At 53.2% G+C, this 20013-nt stretch overlaps 1 protein-coding gene across 3 annotated transcripts; it reads left to right on the top strand.

Moving 5' to 3' along the window:
• The first annotated feature begins 3810 nt into the window (after positions 1-3810).
• On the top strand, positions 3811-18583 carry Rbck1 (RANBP2-type and C3HC4-type zinc finger containing 1). 3 transcript variants are annotated; one of them, XM_026402112.2, is made up of 13 exons: positions 3811-3936; positions 4512-4600; positions 5538-5682; positions 8685-8778; positions 8878-9076; positions 10229-10347; positions 10420-10593; positions 11403-11563; positions 12493-12604; positions 15000-15179; positions 15768-15866; positions 16136-16279; positions 18014-18583. In XM_026402112.2, exons 2-13 carry the CDS (start codon positions 4579-4581, stop codon positions 18092-18094), a joined length of 1530 nt encoding a protein of 509 aa, XP_026257897.1. In that variant the 5' UTR covers positions 3811-3936; positions 4512-4578; the 3' UTR covers positions 18095-18583. The 3 variants fall into 3 exon arrangements, with proteins under 3 accessions (XP_026257897.1, XP_026257896.1, XP_026257895.1); XM_026402111.2 differs by having other exon boundaries at positions 3860-3911; XM_026402110.2 differs by lacking the exon at positions 3811-3936 and adding an exon at positions 3992-4180.
• Positions 18584-20013: the final 1430 nt, after the last annotated feature.

The raw sequence follows: 20013 nt of genomic DNA, 5'->3' as shown, positions 1-20013 counted from the left end.
ACAGGGTCTCCCTCAATTGCCAAGGCTTGCTACAAACTTGCGATTCGCCTGTCTCAGTATCCCACTGACCAGGACACAAGAGGCCCGACACCTGAGGAATTCTCAGGAAGCAGATTTATTGGCTGCAAGGTCCAGAGGGGTTATCGCCTAAAACATCCTCTGAACCTTGATTCTGAAAATTTTGGAACTTTCTACCCAAGTATAAAGTGGAGGGGTGGTGGGAGGTTTACATTTTTGTTTGAATCTACACTAAAGTATCTTTTTTCTTGAATTCACAAATCCAGCCCCAACACTGAATTTTTTGTCAAAATTTTTGCTGATATTCTGACAAGAAGAGGAATATATATGTTACAAATATGATGGGGGTTTCTGCTTTGCTATGGTAAGAAACTACTTTTCATCCCATTTTTTAGCTTAGTCAGGTTTTACAACAAAAGCAGAAGTGACATCATCAAGTCTGCGGCCAAACTTGGTTTCAGAAAGTCCTAACCCACATTGAGTTTTTTTTTAATATATAAATTTTTAGTTGTTGATGGACCTTTATTTTTTCATTTATTTATATGTGGTGCTGAGACTCGAACCCAGTGCCTCACACATGCTAGGCAAGTGCTCTACGACTGAGCCACAGACTCAACCCCTGAATTTTTTTTTTTTTTTTTTTTTGTACCACGGATTGAACTCAGGAGCACTCAACCACTGAGCCACATCCCCAGCCCTATTTTGTATTTTATTTAGAGACAGGGTCTCACTGAGTTGCTTAGCACCTTGCCCTTGCTGAGGCTGGCTTTGAACTCGATTCTCTTGTCTCAGCCTCCTGAGCCATGGGGGTTACAGGCATGTGCCACTGTGCCTGGCTTTTTTTTTTTTTAATATATTTTTTTTAGTTGTAGATTGACACCATAGTTTTACTTTATTTGTTTATTTTTATGTGGTGCTGAGGATGGAACCCAGTGCCTCACACATACTAGGCAAGTGCTCTACCACTGAGCCACAAATCCAGCCCCAACACTGAATTTTTTGTCAAAATTTTTGCTGATATTCTGACAAGAAGAGGAATATATATGTTACAAATATGATGGGGGTTTCTGCTTCATTGTGGTAAGGGTCCTCTGGGTGGGGGTCTCTGGTCTGCTTCACAAGTATCTGGGATTTCAGATGTGTGGCACCTCCTCTGGCCCAGAACAGAATTTCTTAAATGCCATTGGTTGGAGCATCCATCCCCAGGGTGTTTGTTTAGATACAGATTCCTGCACCTTCCCCAGACCTCCCGAATCAGAACATCTGGGGGTTCTGCATCTTAACCAATTCATAGGGTGATGCTACTGAGCATCCAAGTTGGAGAACCCCTGTATTTAGAGAAATCCTGACTCTTTGGGGACTGAAAGCTCATTTCAGCCCCTCTTTGGAACAGTGGACCCCAGCCAAGGTGTAAAATGGACAATTTAGCAGGATCCTTCTTCAAAATAAATGTAACTAGGGGTAGAGCGCTCTGGGGTCCAAACTCTGGTACTGGAAAAAAAAAAGTCTACAGTAGGTAACTTCTGTAGAGACAAAATTATATAAGCACATGGGGGGCGGAGGATGGGGAAGTGGACATGTATGCTGATGAATTCAGGGTTTCTTTTGGGGTGATAAATATGTTCTGAAATTAGATTGTGGAAATGGGTGAACGACTCTGTAAATGTACTAAAGCCCATTAAAGTGTACACGTAAGTGGGCAAATGTTATGGTATATAAACCGTATCCCAATAAAGATGTGAAAGGAAGAACAGTTATGTTACAGGACTGGGGCCTTCCGGGAAACTAAAGAAGCACGAAGTCCCCCTTCAAATCCTGATTCTGCAATCAAGTCAGGAAGACTTCAGACATGATGCTCAGAGGAACAGGCCTGAACTTATTGAAGGGATAGGAAAAGAGAAAGGGGACACAGAGGGACAAGGAGCCTCTCCTGCACTCCAGTTTTTTGGAGATTCCAGAGAGTCTGCCCAGATCCACCTCTTGGCTTTTGACTGACAGCAGCATGACATCACACTTTCAAGTCCCCACTGCCATGGCAACTCTAGGTCACTTTAGTCCATACCAACAGGTTCTAATTGGATTCTTAGCCATGCATTCTTACAGGTTTTATGATCACTAGGAATTATGCTTATTTCCCTGAGTTTCAGGGTCCAGTCTGTGAAAAGGGTTCCAAAAGTCTCCCCCTCAGGGTAATTTGGTTCCTTTATTCAACATTATTTGGGCCTGCATTTCTCCTGCAGACAACAGGTAGTTTGCTGAGGAATGTGACAGAGCCTGTCCACCTAAGCCAGGCAGGCTGCAGGGAAAAGAAAGCCCGTGGGGGTCAGCGCAGGGGGCCCTTAACTTTGTGTTCCCACCACCCTCATCTGTCTGTTCCTTATTTATCAGACTGACAGATAATGTCAACAGCCCTTGTGGAAATCAGGAAAGACAATGGAATGTACCTTTTCAAGAGTCTGAAAAAAACAGCCACACCCAGCTAAAAACTCATTCAAGAAGGAGGTTTAGGAGTCAGGCATGGTGGTGCACGCAAGCCTGTAATCTCAGCAACTTGCCTGTAATCTCAGCAATTTAGAAGGCTGCTGCAGGAAGATCGCAAGTTCAGGCCAGCCTCAGCAACTTAGGGAGCCCCTGAAATAACTCAACCAGTCCCTGTCTCAAAACAACAACAAAAAATAAAAAGGGCTGGGGATGTGACTCAGTGATTAAGCACCCCTGGGTTCACTTCCCAGTAGCAAAAGAAAAAAAAAGTCTAAATAAAGTTTTTTTAAAAAATTTTTATTTATTTATTTTAGTTTTAAGTGGGCACAATATCTTTATTTTACATTTACGTGGTGCTGAGGATCGAGCCCAGTGCCTCATGCATGGTAGGAGAGCACTCTCCCACTGAGCCACAACCCCAGCCCTAAATAAAGTTTTTTTTTTTTTTTCAAAGAAAAAGTATGAACATTCGTCACCAGAAACCTCTTCCTATGGAAAAATTCTAAATCAGCAGATTCCAAAAGGCTGAGTTGTTCCAGAACCCTGAAGCCAGTGAGGCTTGAGTGCAGTGATCCCAAGTGAGGGTGTCAGAGACAAAGGCAGAGGTTGTGGGTGGCAGCTGGCAGGCTGGGGAGGACTTTGGCTCTTTGGGAGTATCTGAGTGGGCTGACTTGGATCTGACACACATTTTAGCAGGATGTTCTGGTACCTGGGCAGAAGGTGCCTGCAGGTCGGGGAGGGGCTGACAGAAAAAGAAACAAGGAGCCAGGAGAGGACGCTAATCCGACTCGACTGGGAAAGGACAGAGGACTGAGGCAGGCGCCACGGGATGGGGCATGGAGGAGGCGAGGGGTGAGTTTCTGAATCCACTCTGCAGATGAAACTCACAGGATCTGCTGATCCGTGGGATGAAAAGTGGGAGAAAATTTTAAAGAGGCAGGAGCCTGGAGTACGTCGGGCTCCCAGACTTTTTTTGTAAGGCGGATGCAAACTTCCTCAATGATCGAATGCAAAAGTAGAGGGTGAAAGCCTAGAGGCAGCCTCCGGTCTGGTTGAGGGTGGGTTCCCTAACCTGCCAGGTTTGGATTCAGATTCCTCTCTGACCTTGACAAGGTCAGAAACAATCTGGAGCCCGCTTAGAGCTCTCCAAAGCTGTCAGCAGGGGTGTCAAACGACCGGGTCTCTCAAGCCCCGCCCCTCCTGGCCCAGGCCCCGCCCTCACCCCTTCAGGCCCGGCCCCGCCCTCCAGACAGGCTCCGGCCCCGCCCTCCAGAAGGCCCCAGCCCCGCCCTCCAGAAGGCCCCGGCCCCGCCCTCCAGACCGGCTCCGGCTCCGCTCAGACCCCGGTCCTTCGATCCAGGTCCCGCCCACGACCCCCAGGCCCCGCCCCCGGCGGCGGCGCGGCGTTTCGGGTGAGCCCGGGTCGGGGGTTTTGAGGTCAGCACGAGGGGGCCGCCTGGATCGGGGAGGCTGGGCGCTGGGGACGGCCGGGCCCGCGGGGGCGGGGGCGCGGGGACAGCCTCGGCGCCTCCTGCCGCTGGGGCCGGGCGGGGGGTCCCGGGTGAGGAGACAATTTTCCGGGCCCCCCCCCGCCCCACTTCCGGGGCCACTACTTTCACTTTCTCTTCCGCCGGAGCTGGTCCCCTGCTTCCGAATGACAGGCACCTCCGGGAGCGCTGGGGTAGGGCCGCTGTCCCAGACCGCAGGGGCGCTCCCAGGGGAAGCGGGGCGCCCCTCGGGGACCTGTAGCGCCCCCGCCGTGCGGCGCCGGCGTCCTCTCCCTCCTTTCCCGCCCCGGCCCCGTTTCCTCTTTCGCCCATTGGCTGGGTGCCCCCTGCGCTTTCACCGTCCCGGGTGGGGTTCTGGCCAGTTCCCTGTGCCAGGCCCGGGCCCCGGGTGGTGTGATGCTACCCGGCTGCCGCCCGGGACACCAAAGCATGGAAGGGGCTTGGGCAGGCCCCCAAGGCCACCGGCAGAGGCCGAGTCGCTCCTGGTCGCATGCTCTCTCCCAGGTGGCCTGGAGGAAGCATTTCCACGAAGCCACAGCCCCCCTCTGTGGGATGGGCGCAGCCAAGCCAGATGGACGAGAAGTTCAAGAAAGGTGGGCACAGAGGGAGGGAGAGGAGGGGTCCCAGCCTTGCCTGTGCTCTCTCTGCCCACCTGCCCTTCAGTTTCTTCCCTTGCATTCTGGGCCGGCTCTGTGCTGCGATGGGAGGTGGGCTGGCACTACCAGAGGACACTGACATGAGACCTGGGTGGGTGCGGAGACGGACCTCAGTGGGCCTATCAGAATTCCTTGCCTCTTCTTCTGCCCAGGCCACCCAACACTGTAGAACCTGGGTGTTTCACTGCCCCGCTGCAAACCCTTCCTTGCCTTTGTGTTCTTAGAACCAACTCCTGAGCCCTGGGTGACCCCCACCCCCTCTCCCTGCACTCACCCCCTTGCTGACTGTAGTGGAGCCCCACTGGCTTCCGTTCTGATCCTGCTGCGCCTTCCCTTACTCCTCTCCACATGAACACCACCCCCTTCACCCTCCGCGTCCCCCTGCTGCTCCTCCTCAGATCTCAGCACTGTCCCTGATCTCCTTACCCTGTTTATTTCTTGCCAACATGGACCACAATCTGATTTCTTTTTTTGTCCTGTTAAATTTGTTTATTTCTCCCTCTCCTCTGGACTGGCAGGTCTTTGAGGGGAGGGGCCCTGTTTATTTTACCCATTTCCTGGGACTGAGGGTCACACACAGTAGGAGCTCGGTAAATGCTCATCAAATAAATGAATGGAAGTATGGGAAGTCTTGAGTAGGAAGGAAAAATGGAACCAAATGAGCCTAAGTTGGCAGGAGTAGAGAGTGTCAGAGAAGGGACTTTCTTCCAGAGAAAGGGACTTTAAACTGGGTAGAGAAGGATATGTAGTAGTTTACCAGGAAGATAGGGAGCTGCGTGTGTGCACACAGGGTCACCTTGTCCCTCATCCCCTTCACCCCCCACCTCCCCAAATGTAAACCTGTGCTAACCTGCTTCTATTTTGCTGACAATAGCAGAGGAGATGGCCCTAAGTCTCGCCCGGGCAGTGGCTGGTGGGGATGAACAGGCTGCTATGAAGTGTGCCATCTGGCTGGCAGAGCAACGGGTGCCCGTGAGTGTGAAACTGAAGCCCGAGGTCTCCCTGACACAGGACATCAGGTGAGGCCTGTGTGGTTAGCCAGGGACTTGGACTTCCTGAACCTTCATGGGCAGCCTATCAAATGTTCTTTTCTTTTTTGCACCAGGTATTGAACCTGGGGTGCTTAACCACTGAGCAACATCCCCAGCCCTTTTGTTTTTTATTTTGAGATAAGGTCTCACTGAATGGCTCTAATTTGCCTCAGCCTCTGGATTGCAGGCATGTGCCGCTGCACCCTCGAGAATGATTCTTGGCTGGGCGTGGTGGCGCTCACCTGTAATCCCAGTGGCTCGGGAGGCGCAGGCAGGAGGATTGTGAGTTCAGAGCCAACCTCAGCAACTTAGCGAGGCCCTGAGCAACTCAGCGAGACCCTGTCTTCAGATAAAATATAAAAAGGGCTGGGGACGTGGCTTAGTGGCCGAGTGTCCCTGGATTCAAACACCAGTTTGTCACTGAGATGTGGGGTAGGTTATTTTACCTCTCAGAGTTTGCTTTCTCATTTTTTAAAATGAAACAATAACAGTAGTGATAGGCTTGTTAGGAGGTATGTTAGGATATCAGGCTTCATATAATAGAAGAAAAATAACAGTGGCATAAAAAAAAGCCAGTTCAAATTTGGAGGTTCTGCTGCTCATGGTCCTCAGAGGCACATCTTTCTTCTGTCTCATTATTCATGAAATTCATCTCATGGTTCAAAATGACTGTTCCACTCCAGCCATTACATCAGGAAGAAGGGAAGACTTCTCTTTAAGAACATAGACAAGAAGTTGCACATACTTCTGCTTCATTCCTAATCTTGTTCTCACAGCCACACTCAGTCTGCAGGGAGGCTGTGAAATATAGCCGGTATCCAGCTAGACTGCAGGGTTCTCTTAGCAAGGGAAGCAAGGGAGAATGGATGCTGTCAGTCTTTGCCCCAGAGGTTTTAATCTCTGCTGAAACACCAAAGTGTAATCACTCAATAAATGTTGATGTCTCTGATTCTTTTTTTACAGCTTTTTTATTGCTGCCTAGTAAGGTAATAGTGTGTCAGAGTTGTGCAGTCATCCCCACAGTCGATTTTAGAACATTTCATTATCCTATAAAGAAAACCCATACTCAGCTGGGCATGGTGGCACACACTTGTAATCCTAGTGACCCGGGAGGCCAGCCTCAGCAACTTAGTGAAGCTCTAAGCAACTTATTGAGACCCTGTGTCAAAATAAAAAATAAAAAGGGCTGGGGATGTTGCTCAGTGGTGAAGTATTTCTGGATCCAATTCCCCAGTACCAAAAAAGAAAAAGAAAATCTGTACATTAATAGTCAGTCCCTCTCCACCTTCTTTCCAGGGCCGTCTATCTCTAGGGATTTGTCTATTCTGGAAATTTTATATATGTGGAATCTTACCACAGGTGGTTTTTCGGTCTGGCATCTTTCACTTAACATGTTTTCTAGATTCATCCATGTTTACCATATGTATCGGACCTTTTTTCTTTTTATTGCTGAACAACAATCCACTGTGTGGACAAATCACTTTGTCTTTAGCCTTTAGTCAGTTGATGGCCATTCAGGTTGTTCATACTTCCTGGCTGTTATGAATAATTCTTCTGTGAACGGGTGTGACCAGGTGGACTTGTTTTCATTTCTCTTGGGGTTACCTCCCAGTGGCATTGCTGGGTCATAGGGTAACTCTACATTAACCCTAATGAGGAACCGCCAGGCTGGTTCTCCAAGTGGCTGCACCATTTCACATTCTGGCCAGCAGCGTGTGGTTTGATTATAGCACCCTCGTGGGTTTGAAGTAGTATCCCAGTGTGGCTTTGACTTGTAGTTCCCTAATCATTTGTTACCTAATGATGTGGAGCATCTTGTCATGTGATTGTTGGTCATTTGCATCTTTTCTTTGGATAACTGCCTATACAGGTTTTTTGCCAGCTTTTTGTTGTTGTTTTATTGTTTCGTTTTGGTACTGGGGATTGAACCCAGGGGCCCTTTTCTACTGAGCTACACCCCAGTGCTTTTTATTTATTTATTTTTCATTTTGAGGCAGGGTCTCGTTAGGTTGCTTAGGGCCTCACTAAAGTGCCTAGACTGGCCTCAAACTTGTGATCCTTCTGCCTCAGCCTTCCAAGTGGCTGGGATTACAGGTGTGTGCCACTGCACCTGGCTTCTGATTCCTTCTTGCTATCCTTGCTTTGCAGATGTAATGTGTTCCCAAGTCAGAGAGTGCTCATCCGATTGTTCTGCACTTTACATGATCTCTGTTTCCTTTGGAGTTCAGTTCTGGTTTTTCCTATTAGCTCTTCCTTTTCATATTTTTAGTCTTCCAAAAGTGTTTGAGGATCCTTGAGAAAGTTGGTATTTATAATATCAGGCTGAGGTTCAGTGAAAGAGAGCTTGCCCAGCATGTGGGAGGCCCTGGGTTCTGTCCCCACTACTGCAGACAACAACAAAACCACTGGAATAGGGGCTGGAGTTTGGCTCAGCAGTAGAGCGCTCGCCCAGACATCTGAGATGCTGGGTCCATCCTCAGCACCACATAAAAGTAAATAAATAAAGGTATTATGTCCAACAACAGGGAAAAAAAAAAGCACTGAAATAATGGTGTTTGGCCTTAAATCCTGCCTCTGGCAGTCATTCCTTGTACTTTGGCATAGTTACTGTAACATGTTTATCTGTGGAAAAGAGACAACAGTACCACCTGTGAGCTCCTTGAGAGGATTAAGAGTCAGTTCGCACTGGGCCTCTGCTCGTGGTAAATGACCACTGTTGGAGGTTTGGCTGAAAGGCCTGGAGAAGGGATGGAAGAGGCTGGAGAAGTGGGGAGGGCAGCCCCCGTGCTGCCAGTGTGGCTCAGGCTAAGTGCTGCCTGGGGCTGGTGGAGGGACTTCGGCTGTGGCCCTAATAGAGGAGGAAGCAGAGGGACCCGGGAATCCAGGGGAGTCTCCTCAAGACGGGAGTCTTGTGAGTGGACATGGGAGCAAATGTGTACACGTCCTACCTGGTGGCCATGGCGGACCTGTGGCCCCCCTCTCCCCTCCAGGCTGTGTGTGAGCGTGGAGGATGCCCAGATGCACACCGTCACCATCTGGCTCACCGTGCGCCCTGATATGACCGTGGCCTCCCTCAAGGACATGGTGAGTGAGGGGCTGGTGGGAGCCGCTGCAGGGCCTGTTTCTCGCGCCTCTCCTCACCTCCGCCCTCCTCCCTCCCTCCCCTCTCTTGGCCCCTGCCAGGTATTCCTGGACTATGGCTTCCCACCCACACTGCAGCAGTGGGTAATTGGGCAGCGGTTGGCACGGGACCAGGAGACTCTACACTCTCATGGCGTGCGGCGGAATGGGGACAGTGCCTACCTCTACCTGCTGTCAGCCTGCAACACCTCGCTTAATCCTCGGGAGCTGCAGCGGGAGCGGCAGCTGCGGATGCTAGAAGGTAAGGCCCTGGCCCAGGCAGTGGGGCGCGCACAGGGCCAGGCTCACCTGAGGCCGTAGCGAGCAGGGCACAGTGCCTGCCTGGACGGGGGCAGAGAGCGCTACAGGGAACCCTCTTTAGAACATCTGGTGTGGGGCAGGGTGGAGTTCCGCCTTGGCCCTGGCATTTACCAGAGCTGTGTGACCTCAGGCAGGTTTGTTCTTGTCTCTGAATCTTCAGTTTCTATAATCTGTAAACGGGGTATGGTGATAATTATAACTAGTATTTATTCTAAATTTCTTATTTTTGCAGTATTTCATAACTACAGAAAAGTTATAGAATTGCACAAAGAATTACATAAGTTCCAAAGTACTTTTTTTATTTTTTGGTACCAGGGATTGAACCAGGAGCACTTTACCACTGAGCCACATCCCCAGCCCTTTTTGAGACAGGGTCTTCCTAAGTTGCTAAATTGCTAAGGCTGGTCTTGAACTTGCAATCCTCCTGTCTCAGCCACCTGGGTAGCTGGGATTACAGGCATGCGCCACCGCACTTGGCTTTCCCAAATATGAACACTTTACCATATTTGCTTTGCTTTAATCATTCTCTTCTAAATATAAAATGGTTTAAATTTCTGAACCATTTGAGAATAAGGGTCAGACATGATGTCCCCTTCCCCAAATACTTCAGTGTCATTTCTGTAAATAAAAAGGTAATTTTCTTGTGTTACCACGTGCAGCTCTCCAATTCAGAAATCAGCATGGATGCAGTACAGTCAGCCCCTCTCAGGTTTCACCAGTAGCCCCACAGATATCCTTCATGGCAAAAGAAGCAGTCCCATCCCAACACTCCTCCCGGGGCTCTCCCTGGTTCCTGACTCCCCTGAGCTGACTGGAGAAGTCTGCGCCATTCCTTCTTTTTCTCTGGTTTCTTCACAAATGGATCCCGGGGTGTTCTTTCAGGCCTCCTCAGAGGGGACCCTGCAGCTCTTTGGGTGCATCAGGAGGCATCGTGGGTGGGGTAGGGATCTGATCCCTGGGGGAGCCAGAATGCCCACCTGGCAGGACAAAGCTGGAGACAGGTCCAGGGAGGAGAGAGGCTGAAGGTGGGGTGCCTGGCTGGTTCAGGGTGTGGACAGTGGATAGCAAGGAGGCCGGCCTTCCTCCTCTGCAGATCTGGGATTCAAGGATCTCACGCTACAGCCAAGGGGTCCCCTGGAGCCAGACCCTTCCAAGTCCGGGGCCCCCCAGGAGCCTGGCCAGCAGCCAGATGCAGTGCCCGAGCCCCCACCGGTAAGCGGCAGTCCTGTGCTCCCTGCCTGCCCCTCCCGGTCTGCCACTCTGCTCATGGCTCTCTGCTCCCAGGTGGGCTGGCAGTGCCCTGGCTGCACCTTCATCAACAAGCCCACGCGACCTGGCTGCGAGATGTGCTGCCAGGCTCGGCCAGAGACCTACCAGGTTCCCACCTCTTACCAGCCAGACGCGGAGGAGCGAGCGCGCCTGGCCAGCGAGGAGGAGGCGCTGCGCCAGTACCAGCAGGTGGGCGTGCCTGTCCCGGGACAGACTCCTGCCGACTGGACGCGGGAGGCCTAGGCCAGGAAGGGAGCCCCCTGCCGCTCCTCCCTCGTTACTGCCCTGCCCTCCTGACCTCATCGCTAGCTGTGGCCCTTCACTTGACCGTGCGCTTCCTGTCTCTGAGGTCACCCTGTGGCCGGGACTCTGCTTCCTGCTGTGGAGCACATCCAGTTTCTTCATGTGCTCCGTCCCTTGTGGGCTGTGTCTCCGTCTGCACTTTAACAACCCCCCATGTTCGCAAGTGTCCCAGCTGTGACCTCAACATCTGTGCTGTGACCTTGAGGAGGCCTGAGCAGGGACCTCACCCCTATCCACCTGTACCCTCACTCCTCCCAACCTTGTCCTCTCCTGGCCCCAACTGCCCTGGCCTCTGGCCCCGCCTACCCCGTCCCTGGCCCCTCACTCTCCCTGGGGGAATGACTGCCCTCCAGGAGCCCCCTGTGGTGACAGCGCTGATTACCTGCCCCTGTTCCCCTCTCCCTACCCGCACAGCCCCTGCCCCACCCTGGCCATCACCCCACTCGGGGTCCCATCTGTAGACTTGCTTGGCTCCCGGCTTTGCCCCGCCTTCCTAACTGACCAGACCCCACCTGTGCCCTCTGCACCTGCGCCCCGCCCCGCTGCCTGGCAGGACCTCAGCCCCCTCAGACCCCTGTTCCACCTGCTTCCCAGCCTGGCCACGCCCGCCCCGCCCCTCTCCCTCACCCTGCCCCACCCTGGTCTCACCACCCCTAAGACCCTGACCCGCCCCGTGGTCCCGCTCGTGTGCCCAGCGGAAGCAGCAGCAGCAGGAGGGGAACTACCTGCAGCACGTGCAGCTGGATCAGCGGAGCCTGGTGCTGAACACGGAGCCCGCCGAGTGCCCTGTGTGCTACTCGGCGCTGGCGCCCGGCGAGGCGGTGGTGCTGCGCGAGTGCCTGCACACCTTCTGCAGGTGCGCCCCGCCCCCACCCAGCGGCGCACGTCCCTCGAAGGGCCAATGGGTGGGGCTGTGTGCTTTCATTTCCTTGGACGCCTGCAGAACCTTCCAGGTAGGCCCTGTCTCCCCAAGGGCAGAGAGCAGTGGGAGGTACAGAGAGGCCAAACGACCTCCCCAAGGCCACACAGCTCATGTAAGAAGCCCAGGCATTCTGACTGCAGGCTTTCTGCCCTTATTTTAACCCCAACTACCCAGGCCCAGGGGAGGGAAATGGGCCCCTTCCCCCCTCCCCCTCACCTTGTATCAACTCTGGCCTCTGCTGGCGGGCGCTATCCCCCACCACACCCCAATCGTGGCCCTTCCACCCCTGGGCTGGGAAAACGTGTTCCTTTGCCTTGGTGGTCATTGCTAGAGCTGTACTGAGCGCCAGGTCCCCTCTTCCTCCTGGAGGTGACATTCGGGAGGAGGCCTATGTTAATGGATAATTGCTGGCTGAGCAGTGGGTCATAAGCCCTGCTTGGGGACGGTCAGGACGCCTCTAAGGAGAGTCCCTGGAACAGAAGATTGGGCCCAGGCTTGGACCTCACTTGTCTCAGGAGACCTGTGTGTCCAGAGGAGAGGGACAGAGGGGTTGGGCTTCCCCGGGCTCAGCGAGCACATGGGGGTTTGCGTGGGTGCTGGGGTGGAAGGGGTGGGGAGCTCCTGGGCACTGCGGTGCTGAGAGTGGACTTAGGAGCCAGGTGGGGGCAGGGAGGAGGCTGTGTCACCAGGTGGAGTGATGGGGGCCTGGGTCAGAGCAGCAGGGAACAGCGGGGCGGCTGGATGGAACTAAGTCGGGTGTTGAGGAGAAGCCCAGCTAGGGCTCTGGGGTCAGGCTGCGCCGTGGGAGGGTGGAGTCCCCGTGGGCAGTTGTAGGACCTAACCCTGTCCTCCCCCCCCCCCAGGGAGTGCCTGCAGGGCACCATCCGCAACTGCCAGGAGGCCGAGGTCTCCTGCCCCTTCATCGACAACACCTACTCCTGCCCGGGCAAGCTGCTGGAGAGGGAGATCCGGGCGGTAAGGCTGGGGGCAGGAAGGCCCCAGAGTCCTTGGAGCTGGCCTAAGCTGGCTGACGTCTCAGTAGACATTTTTCAAGAGCCTCCCCCATGTTGGGCGCTGGGGTCCAACCAGGACAGGATTTGGGGGAAGTAGCTGAAACTTACTGACAGTTGTAACTTTTCCTTCATGAAGGGAAGAGAGTGAGCTGTTGGGGTGGGGAGCTCTGGGCCTCGAGGCTGGGTGTATGACCTGAGTTCCTTCCTTCCTTCCTTTCTTTCTTTCAAGAGAGAGAGAAAATTTTTTTAATATTTATTTTTAGTTTTGGGCGGACACAACATCTTTGTTTGTATGTGGTGCTGAGGATCGAACCCGGGCCGCACGCATGCCAGGCGAGCGCGCTACCGCTTGAGCCACATCCCCAGCCCCTGAGTTCCTTTCAAGAATTGTGGAGATTGTGGTGGAGGGTGTGCATGAACAAATTAGAGTAGACTTGGCACATGGCAAGCCCTTTTATCAGCTGGTTTTTGCTGTGTAACAAGTCACCCCAGATTTAATGGCTCCCAACAATTTAAGTGATCAGTTGCAAGTTAGTGATTCCAGTTAGGCTGAGCAGGTGTGCTTCTTGTCTGTGCTGGGCCAGGCTGCTCTTTTCTGGGCTTGACAGGTGGACTGGTTCATGTGGCCCCTCTCCACCTGCAGGCTGACAGGGCTCACTTGGTGGTGGTTCCAGGGTTCCAGGAGCAGCTGTGGGGAGCCTGGGTGTGGGAGTGCTTGCGAGTGTCTGCTCTCTTCTGCCTGCTGTCCCTGTGGGAGGGGACATGAGCAACAGCCTAGCACAGTGCTGTGGGGGCTCCTGTGTGCCTGCTGCTGCTCCTGTGGTTCAGGTTATTAAGGGGTCAGTTTCCCCTCTGGCTACTGATGACTTGAACAAATCCTCCCTCCTCTGGGCCTCCATTTCCCCATCACAGTGTAAACTGTTGGGCTTGATTCACCAACTTCAAATTGCAAGAAAATGGCCTTCCCAGAATCGAGCGTCTGGGGTTCGCAGGCCAAAACATGGAGGCAGGGCCAGAGGTGCCAAGGGCCAGATGGGAGATGCTTCCCAGACATGCATCTAGGACCCCCCGTTTCTTCCCATCCCAGGACATACTCTAACTGTATTTTGTCCCGTTTCCTCCAGTATTTCTGGCAGACATGTTTGTTTTTTTTAATCAACTTTATTAAATTACACTTAGTACACAATAAAATGTACCCATTGTAACTGTGAAGCTGGATGAGTTCTTCTCTTCTCTTCTTTTTCAGGGCTGGTTATCAAACCCAGGGCCCTCCCCAGGCTAGGCAAGCTTTCTACCCTAACCCAGAGCCCTCACCACCACCCAGTCGATACAGAGCAGAGGCCTGATTCTTACCCATTGTAACTGGCAAAGACGCACCAACTTATTATTTTGCTAAAGAACCTTACATATAATACAAAAATGTTATATAATATAATAATCATTTCCTCTGTGTGTATGACATTGGTTTGTATGTAGGGGACTGAACCTAGAGCCTCATACATGCTTAGCAAGTGCTCTGCTAAATTGTATCCCCAGCCCAAACTGGGATTTTTTTTTTTTTTTTTTTTGGCGGGGGACTATCAGGAATTAATCCAGGAGGGCTTAACCACTGAGCTACATCTCCAGCCCTTTTTATTTTTTAATTTCAGACAGGAGTCTACTAAGTTGCTTAGGGCCTCACTGAATTGCTGAGACTGACCTCAGACTTGTGATCCTCCTACCTCAGCCTCCCAAGTTGCTGGGATTACAGGTGTGCACCACCATGCCTGGCCCAAATTGATTTTTTTGAGTATGATGTACCAGGATACTAATTTAACTATGTTGCCCTTATCATTGCTTCTTCTTATTATTTTTTTTCCCCCATGGTACTAGGTGTTGAACCCAGGGCCTCCTGCATGCTAGACATGTACTCCACCATCTAATTACATCCCTAGCCCTTTTAATTTATTTTCATTTTTGGTTTATTTATTTATTTATCTATTTACTTTGATGCCAGGGATTGAAACCAGGGATTCTTAACCACTGAGCCACATCCCCAACCTGTATTTTTTATTTTGAGGCAGGGTATTCTTTTTACTTATTTATTCATTTATTTTGAGATATTATCTTGCTGAGTTGCTGAGGCTGGCCTCAAACTTGCTATCCTGCATCAGCCTGCTGAGTGGCTGAGATCGCAGGCCTGCACCCCGGCGCCCGGCTTGCATGGAGCCTTTAAACACTAGGAGGGTTATAGGAGAAAAGTATTCGGGACTGGGTTGACTATATGGGCTGGGGCTTCCTGGAGGATATTTGGTGGCACAGAGGGCCATCTGTCGGGTATTCTGAACCCCAAACACAAGGACATGGTGTGTTGGCAGCTCCTGAGCCCCGAGGATTACCAGCGGTTTCTGGACCTGAGCGTCTCCATTGCCGAGAACCGCAGCGCCTTCAGCTACCACTGCAAGACCCCAGACTGCAAGGGCTGGTGCTTCTTTGAGGATGATGTAAATGAGTTCACCTGCCCCGTGTGTTTCCACGTCAACTGCCTGCTCTGCAAGGTGCGTGATCCCACGCTGCCTCCTCCCCTGGTCCTGGGGAGGGAGGGAGCGGCGATGTTGGTCTGGGAGTTGTGATGAGGAGCTGCATGTCGCTGCCCTGACCCGGGAGGCCAATCCCAGCACTGGCCCCAGCACAGCGTAGTACTGATCCTGATCCTGGACCACGTCCTGGTCCTGTGCTGAGTTCAACTTTGGCCCTAGTCACAGACTGAAATCATGGTCCCGCATGGAGCTCTGACCCTTGCGAGCCCCAAACTTGGCCCCAAACTCAGCTCAGGCTCTGCACCACACACTTAACTGGTCCCATGCTAAGCCAGACACTGAGACCCACCCAACCCTGCCCCATCCTTCCCCAGGCACATCCCAATGCCTTCAAAAGTTGCCCATTAAAGTGATGAGCAGGTAGACAGGCAGAGCCCGGGCCCAGACTCAGGCTTGGCAAACTGGGTCTCCAAGCAGTGGACCTCTGGTGGGGTCAGAACCAAGCAGAGACCGAGGGACCTTCTCTGGTTGTGCCGAAGTAGTGCTTCCAGTCTGAAGCCCCGGGAACTCTGTCTCCTGCCCCCCCCCCCCCCCCCCCCCCCGCAGGCCATCCACGAGCGCATGAACTGCAGGGAGTATCAGGACGACTTGGCCTTGCGCGCTCAGAATGACGTGGCAGCCCGGCAGACCACGGAGATGCTGAGGGTGAGCCAGGGTCGGGCTGATTTCTGCTCTGGGGGCTTCTCAGAGCTGAGTTCACAGATCCCTGGAGGTGCAGAGCTCCCTTCTGTCAACTCCCATCCCGGGATGGGCCTTAGGCCCAGAGTCAGGTGGTGAGCAGCAGGAGCAGGGTCTGGGTGGAGGCAGGGGACCTCTGTGACAAAGGAGGTTAGAGAAGTTCTGGGAGGGCGCTGGAAGCATCCAGGGGTGGGCGGGGCAGGCGGCAGGCCCCGCCCACTCACCCTCTGCTCCAGGTGCTGCTGCAGCAGGGCGAGGCCATGCACTGCCCCCAGTGCCATATTGTGGTGCAGAAGAAGGATGGGTGCGACTGGATCCGCTGCACCGTCTGCCACACCGAGATCTGCTGGGTCACCAAGGGCCCGCGGTGGGGCCCTGGGGTGAGTTGTCCAAGGAGCAGAAGGCTTGGGGGTGGGGTGGGGAGAGTGGGGCTTGCCTGGGAGAGGGGCTTGGAAAAACGATAGCCTGGGGACTGTGCCAAGCCCCACATGCTAGACAAGTGCTCTGCCACCGAGCCCCAGCCCGGCCCAGGAGAGGGTTTTTTAACATCTTTTTTTTTTTTAACTGAACACAGGCAGGTGTGCGCTACCATTGAGCACACACCCAGACCATTTTTATTTTTTTGGTACCCGGTTTTGAACCTTGGGGCTCTTTACCAGGAAGCTACATCTGTAGCCCTTATTATTTGTTTAGAGAGGGTCTCACTAAGTTGCTGAGGCTGACCTCGAACTTATGATTCTCCCACCTCAGCCTCCTGCATTGCTGGGATTACAGGCATGTGCGACTGCACCTTGCTTTTTACACTTTAAAAAAAAAATTAAAAAATTTTGTTCTAATTAGTTACACATGACAGTAGCTTTTTACATTTTTATTTTTCAATCATTTTTATTTATTTATTTATTTATTTAAAAAATTTTTTTTAGTTGTAGTTGGACACAATATCTTTATAATTCTTTTTTTTACGTGGTGCTGGGGACCGAATCCAGGGCCTCACGCTTTCGAGGCAAGCACTCTACCACTGAGCTACAACCCCAGCCCATTTATTTTTATTTTAAAAATATTTATTTATTGTTACTGGGGATTAAACCCAGGGGTGCTTAACCACTGAGCTACATCTTCAGCCCTTTTTATTTTTTATTGTGAGACAGGGTCTCACTAAGTTCTAAAACTCTCATTAAATTGCTGAGTCTGGCCTTGAACTTGGGATCCTCCTGCCTCAGCCTCCTGAGTCACTAGAGTTATAGGCGTGTGCCACTGAGCCCAGCTACATCTTTAAATGGTGCAAACAGTATTGAAAGCGCGCAGTATTTCATGACAGGTGAAAAAGATATGAAATCTAGGCTGGGGGTGTACCTCAGTGGTAGGTGCTTGCCTAGTATATGTGAGGCCTTGGGTTCAGCCCTGATCACTCTGCAGAAAACAGAAAATTAGGTGAAATCCAGATTTCAGTGTCCTCAGTACAGTTCTGTCCGAGGCCAGCCACAATCTTGTCCTGGCCTCCGGTCTCTGGCTGCTTTGGTACCCCAGGGGCTAACTATATGGCTGCCAGTGCCCAACATCGGCCTTTACAGGAACCTTCTTCCTCCCTGTTGCAGAGGACAGTGGGAAAGTGCAGTCAGGAGTCGGGCAGCTCCTCCCTGGCCCCCCACACTGGGCACTTCTCTGAGGCTCAGCTTCCTCCCCTGGGACAACCGTGGAGCCTCAGGCTTGTCAGAATCAAATGACAAAGGCATTTGCTAGGTAGAGCATCCCCTGGGAGCTCTTTGCTGAAGTCAGCTGTCCTCACTGGGGGTGTTCCTGGAGTTGGGGCTCCTGTGGCACACAGGAGACAGACGAAATGGAGGGGTCTGCCCGCTCTGGCACCAGCGCTGCCCACCCGGATGTGCTGTACTGTCCGAGCCTTTCCCACCCTGGGTCTGCGGCAGATGGACCCGACTCTCGTAATAGGGGAGCTGCGTGACCGCCTCTACCAGGTGGCCTAGCCAGGAGGGCCGCTCAGGAGGACCTGCGGGGACGAGGGCCCGAGTGGCAGGTGTGCTCAGGTGGGTCTGAGGGAGCAGCACAGGCAGGCTGTCCTTCCTCCCTGTTCAAGGACGCTTCCCTCTGTCCTCTAGGGCCCCGGAGACACCAGCGGGGGCTGCCGCTGCCGTGTGAATGGGATTCCTTGCCACCCAAGCTGTCAGAACTGCCACTGAACCCAAGATGGCGGGGCTCCAGCTGACCCAGCCCCACATCCGGAGGCAGTTGTGGGCAGGGCTGGGCTCGGAACTTGGCTCTGATTTCTGGGCTGAAAGACCGTTTTGTGCTTTGGCCAAGGCAGAGGCCCTGTGGGGATGGCCTGTTTGCGACAGGTGGTGTAGAGGCCCACCTGAGCCCGCTGTTGGGTCACCTGTGCCCAGTGCCTTTATCCTCTTCCTGCGGGCTTTCGGCCCATCCCTCGCCTCGTCCCTGCAGCCCAGACCTTCTGGAAGGGGCTCTGTGAGCCACCGGCACCCCCACTCCTCGCCTGCAGGTCACCAGCTAGCCACAGCTCGCCCCTCCACGTTGGCTTTCTGGGGTGAATTTGTTCTCCCTTTGCTGTTGGAGGTTCGGAGCTGCTGAGACTGGGCCAGCTGAGAGCCCGCCCTCGGGTCTGACCTCCACCATCTCCCTCTGTTGCCTGCATGAGCAGATTAAAATGCTTTTCCAGGAAGGGTGCGTTGTCCTGTCCTTGAGAGGGAGTGTCATGGGCCAGGGTCCCTGAGGCCTCTGGGAATGACATCAAGAAGGTAATCTGTCAGCCCTTTTCAGTGGTAAGAGGAGGCTGTGACTCAGTGCTGGGTCCCTGTACCAGAGCTGGCATCTCTGTGCCCAAGGACACAGTGGGCCACGGGGGACCTTTGGGGGAGGGAGGCTGAGGCCGGCTGGGGAGTCTTGCTGGTCCCCCTTGACCTCTCAGTGGGGAGCCAGCAGTGGGGAGCAGAGATCTCAGAACAGATAAGACTGCTGTGCTGGAGGGGTGAGGTTGTCCATCCTAAATTTATTTTTTGGTACTGAGGCTTCTAGCCCAGGGGCAGTTTGCCATTGAACTTCATCTCTAGCTGCTGAGGCTGACCCTGAACTTGTGATCCCCCTGCCTCAATTTCTTGAGTGGCTGGGGTGATGGGCGTGTGCCACTGTGCTCAGCTTGTCCATCCTAATTTTAATGTCTCAGGCAAGATGGCAAAGTATTGACCTTGATATTCATTAGTACCCACTCTGCTGGTCATATTAATAAAAGCAGGGTCCGGGGACGTCCATTTTGTGCATTCTCCTCCAAGCTGTGACCCATCCCCTATTGAGAGCTGGTTATTAATGCCCAAAGCAGAGTCTCTGCCACAAATGTGATCACGAGGGCAGGCAGGGGGTGCCTCTGCTGCTCCGGGCCTGACTCCAGGCTTAGATGCTGGGCCTGAGGATGTTGGGGGAAGGGTTTGTTCCAGCCCTTGAATAGGCACTGCCACCCTGTCTGGATGCCCAGAGCAAAAGGTGACCCCAGGCAGTGAGCAGACACCAGAGAACATGGGTGGGTAAGTGCCCTTGGCTTGCCGGTGTGGGTGCAGGTCACTGACTGGCTGGCGGTGGCTGGCAGCCTCCCCAGCCCTGGGGGAGGATCAGGCAGAGCTGGCTCCAGCCCAGCCTGCAGGTGCCTTTCAGACTGCCATGACCTCTCTCCACAGACCCAGCCCCAGGCCTGGGCTTCCCCCTCCCCACAACCCCCACGCTTCATGGTCAGCTTTGTTGTGCCCTGGCTACTCCCTCCTTGGCCTTGCACATTGGGTGGGGTTTTCTGAAGTCAACTGGGTGTCCAGTAACCAGTTCTCCCACTCTCTGGAGTTCGCATCAGGTCCCACAGTTAGAAGGCTCAGCCCAGAGACTGCCTGCACTTCAGATGCCAGCACAGATGGGGTGCCCAGTGACCCACACTTCTGCCTGGCCAGATATGAATTTGGGAATTCCATGACCTCTCCCCCTTGGGCTCACTAATGTTCACAGGAAACACTGGACTCAGTGACCTGCAGCTAGAGGAGGTGACCAGAACAAGATGGGGGGTGAGCCTCCATGTCCCTGCAGTCATGTGCAGTCACGACCCCTG

This window comes from Urocitellus parryii, chromosome 6 (genome assembly GCF_045843805.1).
Source record: "Urocitellus parryii isolate mUroPar1 chromosome 6, mUroPar1.hap1, whole genome shotgun sequence".
Taxonomy (NCBI): domain Eukaryota; kingdom Metazoa; phylum Chordata; class Mammalia; order Rodentia; family Sciuridae; genus Urocitellus; species Urocitellus parryii.
Note: the sequence above shows the minus strand (reverse complement) of the source record. Positions and strands in the feature narration are given on the sequence as shown.